We start from the raw sequence: 12,950 nt of genomic DNA on the forward strand, positions 1-12,950 counted from the left end.
TTCAACTTAAGACCACTCGGTTTCTTTTCGAGGCAGAACTTTGGGTGTACCTCCTCAACTGATTTGAACCTCATAGAATAAGGGGCCTTTATCTCCAATACCCCTCTCCCACAACACTGACATTCGACTAGCGCATGTGGTGAAGCCCCAAGGTGGGGATAAAGCGTGTTTAAAATTAAACCCGATTCTTCCAATATAAAATTGTTATGATTTTTTATCATTATTTTCAAATACACTTCTTTCATGGTATTTTCATGCTTTATTCCCCACCTTGTCGCCTCATTCTAAAAATGTTTTGACCCAGGGTAACAAATGGTTTGAATAAGTGAAACCGAAGGCATTGATGGATCAGTGTGACACGCTTTTCTCACATTAGATGCTGTAATTCAGCCAGCCCTAAACCTATGCCAACTTTTGGATTTAGACTGTAGTTTTGTTTCGCTTTCAACTATATTAGCTTGTTCTTGGGAGAATGATATATCCAGCAAATCTGAGCGAACTAGAAGTTCCCCAAAATATAACTTTGTTAGTGATTCGTCATAAAGGTTAGTTAAAACTGGTGGATATGTGTTGGAATTGGTACAATTTGGAATATATTTTTGATAAAACTGCGGGAGAACCCTAAATATTGCGGAGTTTGGAGATTTTTCATTAATTTCATTCCAAAAATCATCCATTTCTTCTTTGGTGAAGTCAGGAACTAACATACTAGGTTTAGATAGGGTACCTGCTTCCACAATATTGTCCAATGCTTTCTTCTTCACCTTCGCTGAAGTTAAATCCATTTGGCAAACCGGTGAATATGTTGGCTGCTTTGTAACTAGAACTACCCAGTAGGCTTTCTTTCCAGTAACAGTGACAGATTCTCTAAACCTAACTGCATACTCAATATAAAAAAGTTGAGCCACAATGTGTGTGCAACACTCATCTAAACCGGCCATACAAGTACAATGTCCCGAAAGGATTGTTCCATCACTGTCAATGATCACCCATGGTTCAAGTAGTTTTTCCCGAAGTCTTTGAGAGTGCATGACCTAATTTAAATGAAATTATACATAAATAAAAGTAAATGAAAAGTTAAATTTGTAAATAAGTAAACTTACTTGGCACCTAATCAAAAAAAGACTCTTTCCTTTATCACTAAATATTTTCACGCCTATATTTCTGACAAAATCGCAAACAAACTGATCATAAGCCTCAAGTGATTTGTAATTTTTTAATAACTTATGTGTGAATGGTGATTTACCAGAAATTAAATACAAATACACATCAGGAAAACCAACAGGTGGCAACAAGTCAAAGGAATTACTACTTTCCCGATTATCTTGGCCATTAAAATATTTAAAATCACATTTTTTTAGGAGATAAGGATCTGTATTATTTATTATACTGGTCTTTTCTCTGTACCTTACTTTAACTACTTCATTTAAAGTTTCAAAATAATTTAATTTGGGTTCTTTACTCATCGTCATTACACCGTCGTACAAATTTCCTTTTCAAAAAAGGCGCCGCTCTACCAAAATGGCGGTATAGAACCAATAAAATTTTCACAGACAGATGCGAAAAATCTTAATAGGTGGCGTTACTGTCTAAACGATTCGTGACGTAGTTTATTTTTTTTTATGTCTCCCTATTATACTGAAAACTTTATATATTAAATTTATAATATTTTCACATTAAACTAACAAGATGCTAGCCTGTGGTTTGTGACTTGGGTATTAGCTTAGCTGATTATTATTTTTATTATTATTAGAATAAAAATCCTAATCAGTTCTGATAACACCTTATATTTGGCTTTTGAAAGTAATTGCAAAAAATATCTCTTAAAATCTAAAGAAATATCTGTACCTTTCTATGTCCCAACTCACCCCCCCCCCCCCCCATAAATTGCCTTAAAACTGCTTTGATAAAAGCATTTTTAATTAATATCTGGCTCTTTCCCCTGCCCTACAGGGCATATTTATCGTATAAATTACTATTGTAAATATATGCCATAAGTAATCATTCAGTTACATATTTACATACCAGTTTTTATAACTTTTCACTTTGTAGTAAAAAATGTTAGTTTTGTTAATGAAAAATCCTACACTTTGATTCAAGCCAAAATGTAAAGAAGCACTATTAAAAATGTTGAAGACTAGAGTTTCAATTTCATAAGAATTCTTAAAAATTTATCAATTAAAGGTAGGAGCTACAGAGATATCATAAATTTCACAAATGTGCAGTTATCAAAATTCTTTAAATTTAGTACATTTCACTTTGCACAACCAAATCATTAACTTCAATACTTGATTCGTGCATTTTCCAACTAAAATTTACCAGATTCGGTCTTGTCTTTAAAAAACAATTTAAAGAATTCAGTTACATTTCCAGTTGGAAAAAACACAATTTAATCAAGTAATTTTTTCAGTCTCTAAATTAGTTAATTAAAGAACGAGTGGAATTTTTTGAAAAAAATAAAGCATTATGTGGGCCACAGTGTACATATACTTTGCTTCCTTAGCAATGGTACTATCCATTAGGTTCACTCGTTCACTAAATAACTTCATTTCTACTATAAAATCAATTTTAACTGAAGAATAGGATTCGGCTCGTTGATTTTTCTACTGTAAATTTATCAGAAATCCTGAAATTAGAAACAAACTACTGAGACCACACACTGTGAACAAAAATGGGGTCAAATTGATCAGTGCCCACTATAATTTTAACAATTGCTGTCACTCCTTCATTTCCAGTCTAAAATATATTAAAACTGAAGAAAAGGACTGGCTTTTCAACTGCAAATTTAACAGAATTATTTTCACAAAATACGTTAACACTTATCTTCACTTATAGTCACAGTTTTATATTCTAATTTTGGAACTCTTTTTAATTCAATAGCAAGCTAGTCAGAGTTTCTACTTGTCAACAAATTACAAGGCCCCTGAGCTGAAATAATGTATATCCTACTCATAGATAACTTATTTTCTATCTGTATGATCCTACTACATCCTAGGAGGCCATCTAATGGCGTATAATTCTACCAGTAATCTTTGTTGCGCGAATTTTAAATTATTATTAAAACTTACCCTAAAGTTTAAATATTAGTTAAAATTTTAAATAATTAAAGTTAATACAATTGTTTAGTAATAACAATTTTCAATTAAATAAATACATCTGAACCAAATTTATTTATAAATAATACGTTTTTAAAAACCGAAAAGTTTTAACACTAGTTTAAGGTGACATTGCAGTCCGCCATTTTATTTTGGAATTTTATAACAGGGTTGCTAGCTCAGGAACTTCCCAGCCATTGAAAGCAGACTTATGTCAGATTGGAGTCTATGAAGGAAAGCCATTGGTATACTCTTATTTACTGCCGAGTAAACCTTGTACGGCATTGCAATTTTAATGTGTTAATCAATTATTGTTGACAATAAGAATCATGCCGCTACCCTCCCTAATGCTGAATCTGGGGCATGAAAAACTTTGAAAATAATTGTCTTTTTCCTGCCTTCCAGTGTTCTATCGATTCCCATAGGAAATCATGTTCGGCCCATAAATATTGACATTGTTTTAAATTTACAAAAGATATGATAAAATTAAATTGGTGTTAATATCCGCTTCACTGGGTGATATATTTTTATGTTTATTAAAAACAGAAATACGTGGTAATATTTAAATATATTTGAAACCGTTGCTTTTCAGTCGGCTTTGGTTTTTTGGGAGCTACAAGGTATTCATCCTTTTTGGTTGAGCGGCGCGATTATAACGAAAAATATGAGCCAGTACTATCTTTCACGCTAACTCATTAAATACAATGTAGAAATTCTAATCGTCCTTTTCGAAAGGTATCTGCTGGTCAGATATTTAAGGGATTGGGTGTCTTTGAACGTTTATATCTGTGGCCAATCCCTTAACCGTCAATCATCCAGTATGGTTTAGCGAGGCTCTTTCCAATATAGGGTTTCCCCACTCCCTTTGTTTCTTTAATTATCAATAGTTTTCAAACCGTTAAGAGGTTGCCGAGATATTTTTGGAATATGTATAATAGTAAAATTTTAATTTTTGATTGCGTATTATTTTATTGATATCAAAATGTTTTGGCGTTCAAATATATTACAGAGTGCATTCATAGTAGAGTGGTAATAAAAACGGTTGTTGCTAATTTCGGAGATAGAAGCTCGAGTTTTTAAAAAGTGCGTGCTTGGACGCGAGCAAAATAAAAATCAAATCCTAACGGCTTCTTGAAAAAGGGTTGAAAAAAGATTAAAAAAATAAGAGAGACAAGGAAAAGTCAGTTAATATCGGGAGCTGGTTCGTAAAGGAGACTACTAAAAAAAATCGGACACATATTTTATCGGTTCAATGGACTTTGGCCGTTAAGGTCTCATTTTCATTTAACGTGCTAACTTGACGAAATACTCAGCATTTACAAATACCAGCGATTTGGTCAAGGCTCAAGATTTAATCAACTCGACGAATAGAAGCCTCGTTACCTAACGGCTCCATCAACAACGTTGTTCACGATTCATCACTGTCTTCGACTTCCGAATCTGCGAAAGACGATCTTGATGTTTCGAAACCATCAGTGGCATCAGTTAGATTCGACCACAGCCAGTACGACCATAAGGTCACACCGAGCGCCTAAGTATATCTCATAATTCTTCCTGCTAGAAACGCCGTTTCCCGTAGTCTTGCACTCACCTTAGTTGTGAACAAGTATTAGTTATTTCATATGTGTTGCGAAAAGTGTTATAATTTTGTTGTTGCTTAGCTATTTAGTATTTGGTTAGTTAGATAGGAGTTTTTTTTTATTAGTGTTTAAAATAAATAATATCAGTCTTTGGCAATCTCTAAACTGGTTATTAATAACTCTGCTTATTCTATTCCCTAGACAAATTTATTTGTGTTCGAAGTCATGCGAATAAAATGTTAGAAATTGTTCTTTGTATTTTTCTCAAGGAAGCGGATTTAAAACTATACGGGCTGCTGTATGATCATACCGATCTGGAAACATTTAAACCGGAAAATTTAAATTTGGCGCCACCGAGAGGATGTGAAGAATATCTTCCGCTCTCCTAGGGCTGCGTTGTGGTTGATGGTTCCGTTAATCAATTTTTAAATGTTTTTCCCATTCGACTAAAATAATAACAGAGTGTCATAATAATAATCTCTTAGATAGAAGTATTTACGCCCTCAAACTGCTCAAAATACTTACTCGAAATATCAATGTAGTTCCAAATGTGTATTTCTATTTTTACGTTCCAGGCGGGAAAATGTTGGCCATATAACTAGAGAAGGTGACAGTGGCGTCCGTAGGTTCGGTGTTACTCATAGGGTCACCCCATGGACCGTTATTTATAGACAGTAAGTGTGTCAGAATTTATAGCCCGGTGTACCTAGTAACAGAGACCATACCACCGGAGGTCTATCATCATAGTGCCCTACGCCAGCGTCCACAAGAACGGACAGGTGACAAATCCAGCATGGGTAGTAGTACCCTACTACTGATGGTCCCACCTTTGACGCAAGCCACTCAACAATGGGACGACCAATCTCCACTTCGCACACAGCAGTGGGATTAAGAGTGGATGCTGTAGCAACTCCAGCAATACTCGAGTATCGAAAATTTACGCTGAATTCGTCGTGTTATTATTTTTTCTATCATGCTCGAGTATTTTAGTATTTTGTGTTTCCGCCACAATCATTTCAACGCGACGCTCTGATATTACTATTAGAATAGGTTTGTAGCTGAAAGAGAGGGAAAACAGAAGGGAGTGAAACAATGATCGAACCGTAAAAACCGTTTTGCACCCCCCCCCCCACCCCCTTTCCATGATCTTGAGATAAAGTACAGTCGACTTAGAACAAACTTTCCGTAGTGCGGCTGCGCGATTTTGAAATACCTCGTTCGACTAGTGTTAAGTTTTTGTTTTGCTTTTGGCGGTTTCGGCGCTGCTAGGCTTAGGTTACTTAGGTATCAATTTAGGGTTTAAATGTTTAATTCAGTTCATCAGTCAAATTATCTATGAATTACTTAGTTTTAAATCGTTAATTAGTTTTGAATTATCAAGATTAATATATTTATGAATAATCAAGTATACCGTTATCAATAATTTAAGAAAATAAACCGAACGTTTTTCTTAACTACTCGAATAAGGAATCTTTTGGCTTAATCGACAAAAAAACTACCCGACAAAAAAACTTTCAGATACTCGGTACCCGACTCGATTGCCTAAAATCACTACTCGTAGAGCGCTTTCAGCTAGGCTAATACCCAAGGCACCACCTTAGGACCAATTCATCTAGCGACTTAAACAGGTGGCTGGGTTACAATGTGTAGGAAGGTGGTAGCACACCTTTCATGCCACGCGAGCCAACAGCTCCCTACACTAACTATTTTTTTTTTAGAAGCTCGTTATGAGCGATTGTAACGGGTGGGACAATTCAGTCCACTCGTCCATTTGATTAATCAGGTGCGAGATATGTGTTACGGCCACGCCAACGGGGGGGATACTTGGGGATAGGGTTGGGACACCCGTGGCGGAAGTATGACAACCACCCGTTGGGGGATTAGTGGTCGTCCTCACACGGCCATCCACAAACTCTGCCTCCCGGACGCCTGAGATTAGAGGAGTGAGCCACTACTCCCGGCTACACTAACTATTACCGTTAACCTCTACATGTTTTTATGGAAAAAGTAAACCGTAGAACTTGGGTGAAAACCCCTCTAACCAGTGGGGAGAGATCTTGCAAACTCAACGCAGAAGGAGCAGTTCCGAGTTTTCACCCAGTGCCACAATTTGGGATCGAACCCGGTTCTTCTTTCTGTGAGGCGAAAGTGCTAACCACTCCACCACCCCACACTTGTTAATTTTACATAGCCGTTAGTTGGTAGCGGAATAGTTGTTGTTGTTGATCTAGTAACCTACATGGTAACTTTTGACTTTCGATACAATATGGTCTTAGTTTATCGCATTAAAAAGGTTAAAAGTTATGTATTTCCAATTTCTAGGTTTAGGTGTGTGTCATTTCATCGTTTTGTATTTTCAAATTTCCAAAGATTTCCACATATTTGGGTTTAACAAGAAGACCTTTTAAATACTTCAATACAAATTTCAGTATTTATTTCAACACAACTCTAATGCAGGTAATCGTACTTATTGGTTAATTTCGACAATATATGAACCTTAACTAATTTTTACAGGTTGTTCAATTTAACAGAAAAGATTTTAAATAATTTCGTCAACGTTGAGTTCAAATAACTCCACCTTTTTTACTCTTTCGCAATGTTTCTCGTTTCGGAGATCTACAGAGTCAATCTTCCTTCGTGGTGCCGCACTACTGCAACATAGACACTTTCGACGTCACCCATCACCGAAAGATACGAAAACGTGGTTCCACTGATTGGACATAATACCGAAATGCACGATATTTAAATTTGATAGGGCCAGTTGTTTTTCTGAAACCTTTCATTTCAAATTCAGAAATTTTAAATGTTTGTGAATTATAAATGGAACTCTTTAATTTATAAAATTAAAATTAAAATAGAAAATGTTTCATACGTTTGAAAAAAAAATAAAGTATTAAAATGAGTAACTTGTAGAAAATACTCTGAAGGTTACAAATAAACTAATATGTTATCAAACCATAAAACTTTCAGATTTCCTGAAATGTACAAATTAAGGAGTTCTCTTATAACAAATAATTAAATTTTATAATATTTACGTAAAATAAAGATTCAGAAATATGTTTGGGCCGATCTAATTGCAAAATCATGTTTAGTGCTTCCCACGAGAAAGTACGTTCATCGCCCTTTACCTTATCTAATCAGATGAATCTGTTAGCATAATTAAACAAATTTCAGATAAAGCTATTTTTTAGATTGACGTCTGTGAATCAAACAGTTTGAGGTTGTCTCTGCTTTTTGTAGTAACAAATCTCTTTTACATCAGGAATTCATATAAATTTACATTATTTTTATTATTTTCATGGTTTATTAATATGTCATAGCCAAATAAATAAAATTGTTAATTATTAAAAATATATATATAGAAATTTACATATCCATATGGAAAGAATTAATATTAATTCAATCAAAACTCCATATAAACATATAAACATATAAATGAACACTGAACTAAGAAATCCAAGCTAGGCGTAGTAAGCGAATTTAACATTAGCGGCACCAAAAACAAATTCTTAAATTCATGTTTTAAATGACATTTTATCCAAAAGTGGCGTCAATATAGTAGTTTATTTTTACTCCAAAGGGCCCTGGGAAATCATTTACTATTGTTGTATTTTAATTTAGTTTGTTTATTTTGTGTGCATTTTAACCTTTATATGAATATAAAAAAAAGAATTGTTAAACATAACTTTAGTAAAAAAACCCGTAATTTGTACAACATGTCCCTCTCCTCGTCAAGGTCCAGCAAAACCACGGTCTAAAGTACGTTTTTATGGCTGCGAGAGAGAGAGAAAAACAAAAGAAGAGCCCGGAAAAACGGGCAGAGGTTTTTTAGAGTTGAAAGAGAACGCATGTATATAGAGTTAAAAGAGAACGCGTGTAGAGACAAAAATAAAGTATGTTTTTCACTTCAGCTGGATTTCATTCAATTCAAGAGCCCTATTAGAGTATGATAAGAGTAGAGTAGAGCCCTAGAGTTATAAAATTAAAGAAATTAACACTATAAAGCGGTCAGGGAAACGTTGGACCTATTTCTTTTCCACATGCCGATTTCGAGGGGCTGATCACTATCGGTAATCGGTGTATAAGCCTGTAGCTTTGACTGTACTAAAGTGATTACGTAATCGATTACAGATTTAGCACTACCTAAGGCTGTAGTCGTTGCAATCGGTGTACAGAATTTGAGGAAGTGGCTAGCCACTCAGTTGATTTTTACACACAATTCATTCTCCGTAGGGATTTAAAATTTAAGGTTAAGTCTAATTGATTTTCGGTTATGCCTTGACATCTCTTATCTACGTTTTTAATTGCATTACGAAAATAAATCACGATTTTAGCCCGCAGAGGCACTCTGAATTTAGTGCCAATTGAAGATACACGCGCCATTTAATGCAATATATTTCATAACACCGGATCTAGGAACTTGAAATGCGTAAAAATAATTTTCCCTAATGGTTTTTTTATTATTAAAATATTATTGATGTAGGGTAAGCAAAGCTGTTCATTATAGTCCGGTTACCTACATATATGTCTGTCTGTTCGAGTTTTCATTTCAAATTATTTCTGGGTATTATTGGAATTGAAGTTTCTGTGTGTTAAAAATTACTCTTAAGGTCTATTCACACGAGCCAACTTTTTGATCCAACTAGATGAGTCAACTTTGAGTTGAGTAAACTAGTTGGTTCGTGTGAATAAAAGTTCGATGAGTTGATCCACCAAAAAAGTACGCGAGAAAAAAATGGATCACTGATCCATTTTTGCTGACTCAGCATTTTGATTTTAAAAGTTGGCTCGTGTGAAAAGGTCTTTAGTTTGTTCATGTTAAAAGCTCATCCTTCATTAATGGACACAGTGATTGAAATACTGTCCCGAATGACCAGTGCTTAAGAGAGCGTTTTAATGAATTTTTCTAAGCGATAAAGTTATTCTTAGGTTCTTAATGCTTAGTGCTATAATTACGTTAAGGGCTGGGTGATTTATATTTTGTTCCAATTGGACAGAGTGATTGAAATATGGTTCCTATTGGACAGAGTGATTGAAATAGTGTTCCTATTGGACAGAGTTATTGAAACATTGTTCCTATGGACAGAGTGATTGAAATAGTGTTCCTATCGGACAGAGTTATTGAAATATTGTACCTAATAAAAATAATTATGGAAATAATGTTTATAATGGACAGAGTTATTGAAATATTTTTCCTTATGGACCGAGTTATGGAAATATTGTTCCTTATCGACCAAATTATTGAAATATTGTGATAAGTAACTTAACGGTAGCGTCTTTCTCCCATCATATCTTTGTAAGACTTTACCTGCAATCAGAACACTGCTGGGTTACGCTTCTGGCCATCGAGAGATCTTACATTAAAATAGTGTCAAAATGCTTTTTGTATTTTAGAAAAACAAAAATATATCTAAGAAATTATTTCCGTAGCATTGGACCCCGTCATAATCAGGGGATACGGTTCATTACTTTTTCACAGTGACCGTCCCTAAGTGGATTTTGTTTTTTTTTACAAAATAAATAAAGGGGATATTTACTAATACATGTATATTTTATTATGCCCTATAAACATCCAACATTCAATGCTGGTTAGAAGACTTCGCTTAATACATTTAAGGGAGCGATACTAAATTACATTAAAAGTTTCGAATGATCGTAAGAGCCTTCACGAATTTCGACCCAAATGTACTCTTTAAACATGTTGCTGCACCAATGAAACCACTTGGATGTTTTCCCGTATAACACCAAAAAGACCCGTACAGTATCTGTCCCCAATAGTACCAGCAGCGACAAATATTTTTATATTATCACCCAACGAGAATCTCCGGCTATTCCTCAGTTTAAAAGCTGGAAAATGGTTGCTTTTAGGAGGAAATAATATACACTATGGCTGCTATATAACTCTTTTTTATATTAAAACTAATTGAAATTATAAAATGATGTTTATTGCGATGTACAAACAGTGATAAAGTACCAAAAATGAAACTTGTAATCATTTCGGTTCATTGTCTGTCTTATCCTGATTCCGATTTCTTTTGTTACCTCGTTTATTTTGCTTCTGTTTAGTTTGCGTTTTTTTCCCTTGCTGTTGCTGTTGGCGAGAACGTTGTCTATTCCTCGCTGAACGTACAGCCGCTGTCTCACCGTCAGTGTCGTCAACTCCCAGACCTCCGTCTTGCGTACCGTCTCCTCCATTCCGGTTGCAAGCTGCTTTCGTCAAACTCCCATCGTTACCACCAACTTCCAGATCAGCGACGTCCACGTCCACTTTGGCGTAAAACCTTTCCACTAGAACTACTAAGAGTACAAGTATTAATGAGAAAGTGGTATTCTTCATGGCAACGTTATATTTCGCGTTCCTATTGTTAAGTATTTTACACACAATCTCAGATGCTAGTTAATCGTCGATATTTAAAGCCCGCTCCGCGACGTGAAATATAATTGCAAACCAGGTGGACAAAGAGTTCCTAATGATTAAACAACAGAAGAAAAATTTCCGAAAACGGCAATAGAATAACAGTTTAGTATATTATGTTCTTATTTGTTCAGACAAAAGCATCCGTTTTTAAAATGTTAATTGTATGTTGCTCAATGTCTATTTATCCGTCGTACTTGTTTCCGACGAATTTCGTATTGACATTACGCTTTTATATAAAAGCTAGGTAAACTTATATTGACCCCGGCGTAAGAACACGTTTCCAGAGGCTAATATATTTTATTTGAATAAGTTATAAATGTATTCAAGCTGATCGTTTTTACCATTAAATTCCTAATTACATTTGAGATTCTAATTGCAAGGGGAAATCCCTTTTGATGATTAATACAACCATTAAATATGATGGGTTTTTGTAACATTTAACCATTGTATTAAAAGGTCGATGACTTGCAGCCCACGTTGTACAGGGACCCACATTATGTCCCCTAGGAGGGGTTATACAATCACCGTGTCTGTGTGTCTGTCAATTTTTCCTGTACCTTTTTTTATATGTATAAAATTGTCAAAAGTGGAAATTGATCAATATGAAGTTAAATGCAAAAGTCGTCAGGAATCGAACCCGGGGAACTTTCTTATGAAGCGGACGTTTCACCGATGAGCCATTGACGTCGAAATCTCTGAAGTTTAAATACCAGTAAAACCGGGATAAAAATAAATGTAATATTTGTTTGGGTGGGAAGATTATAAACGCCTTACGCAGCCTTTAATCGCAATGTCTCATAATTTTCGCGTATTTAGTCGACGCGTGTTAAGAGCTTTTATTTAGTAATATAACGGCAGAGTTCCGATCTACGCTGAATTATGGAAATTCAGGCACAGTCTAGTTCGAGGGATCAAAGTAAGTGCAGCTCGTGAAAGGTCTTCACTTCTCGATTTAGAGAGTATGTCGAGACTCAACTTTGTATGAAACCGTAAGTTAATTTTTTATCTAATAAAATTAAAATATACTTAAGCTTGTGACTGGGTGTTAGTAATAAACATCCCAATGTCGTCTAATCTCTACGGTAGTCAATATTAACATGATTGGTCACAGTCACTAAATTATTTTGAAAGATTGCATTTTTTCGTCCTTGTGTAGCGATACTCAAACAAAACCCATCTGAGGCTTATTGAGCAATTCTTTTTGTCCTAAATAAATCATGATTATGCTCTCCGAAATTCTATTAACTAAATTCCTACTTTTTTGATTGGATGTTAGAGTATCTTATTTTGTTCAAATTAAACCGCCGCTTTTGATGAAAGGAAAAATAATAAAATGCAAGGCAACTTGGGTTACGCGACGGGTAAAAATAAGAGCAATTTTAGTGTTAAACTGTACTAAAATACGTAGGTTAAAAGTAACATCAATAACTTTAAGGGCGGTTAAGTGCCGTAACTAGGGCGGTGCCAGCAGTGCCCTGGCACCATAGAAATCTCATAGGTAACTAGAATGCTGCCGCCTACGGCCGAGATTGACGCCAGTTCGCCTTGAACCTTCAGCCAATGAGAGGCCGTAGAGTGGTTCCGCCAAGGAGGATAATAATCCTCCTTGTATCCGCTACTATAGCGGGAGATAGGTGACGTCATTCTCTCTGGTGACATTAAATTCTTGGCAGAACCACTCTTTGAGCTCTGATTGGCTGAGATCTGGCTATCGTCTGCCACGGCGTTTGGCCCATTTGCCAGTTACACGGCAGCATTCTAGTTACCTATGAGATTTCTATGCCTGGCACAGGGCGCAGAACCTGGAGGGGCGCAGAAATGACCAGACTAGGACCCAGTTTTGGCAACACTGCATTT

At 35.4% G+C, this 12,950-nt stretch overlaps 1 protein-coding gene across 1 annotated transcript; it reads right to left on the bottom strand.

The window, feature by feature from the left end:
• Window positions 1-386: 386 nt before the first annotated feature.
• LOC149940473 (uncharacterized) lies at window positions 387-1,412 on the bottom strand. The gene is made up of 2 exons (XM_090179276.1): window positions 1,104-1,412; window positions 387-1,034 (listed from the first exon to the last, which is right to left on the bottom strand). Exon 2 carries the CDS (start codon window positions 1,029-1,031, stop codon window positions 387-389), a length of 645 nt encoding a protein of 214 aa, XP_090035402.1. The 5' UTR covers window positions 1,032-1,034; window positions 1,104-1,412.
• Window positions 1,413-12,950: the final 11,538 nt, after the last annotated feature.

The sequence above is a fragment of the Leiobunum rupestre genome, chromosome 6 (genome assembly GCF_980474605.1).
Source record: "Leiobunum rupestre chromosome 6, qqLeiRupe1.1.hap1, whole genome shotgun sequence".
Taxonomy (NCBI): domain Eukaryota; kingdom Metazoa; phylum Arthropoda; class Arachnida; order Opiliones; family Sclerosomatidae; genus Leiobunum; species Leiobunum rupestre.

Bases quoted from the DNA above. Each gene is read 5' to 3' on its own strand.
- LOC149940473 (XM_090179276.1), bottom strand. From the start codon at position 1,031: ATGCACTCTCAAAGACTTCGGGAAAAACTACTTGAACCATGGGTGATC.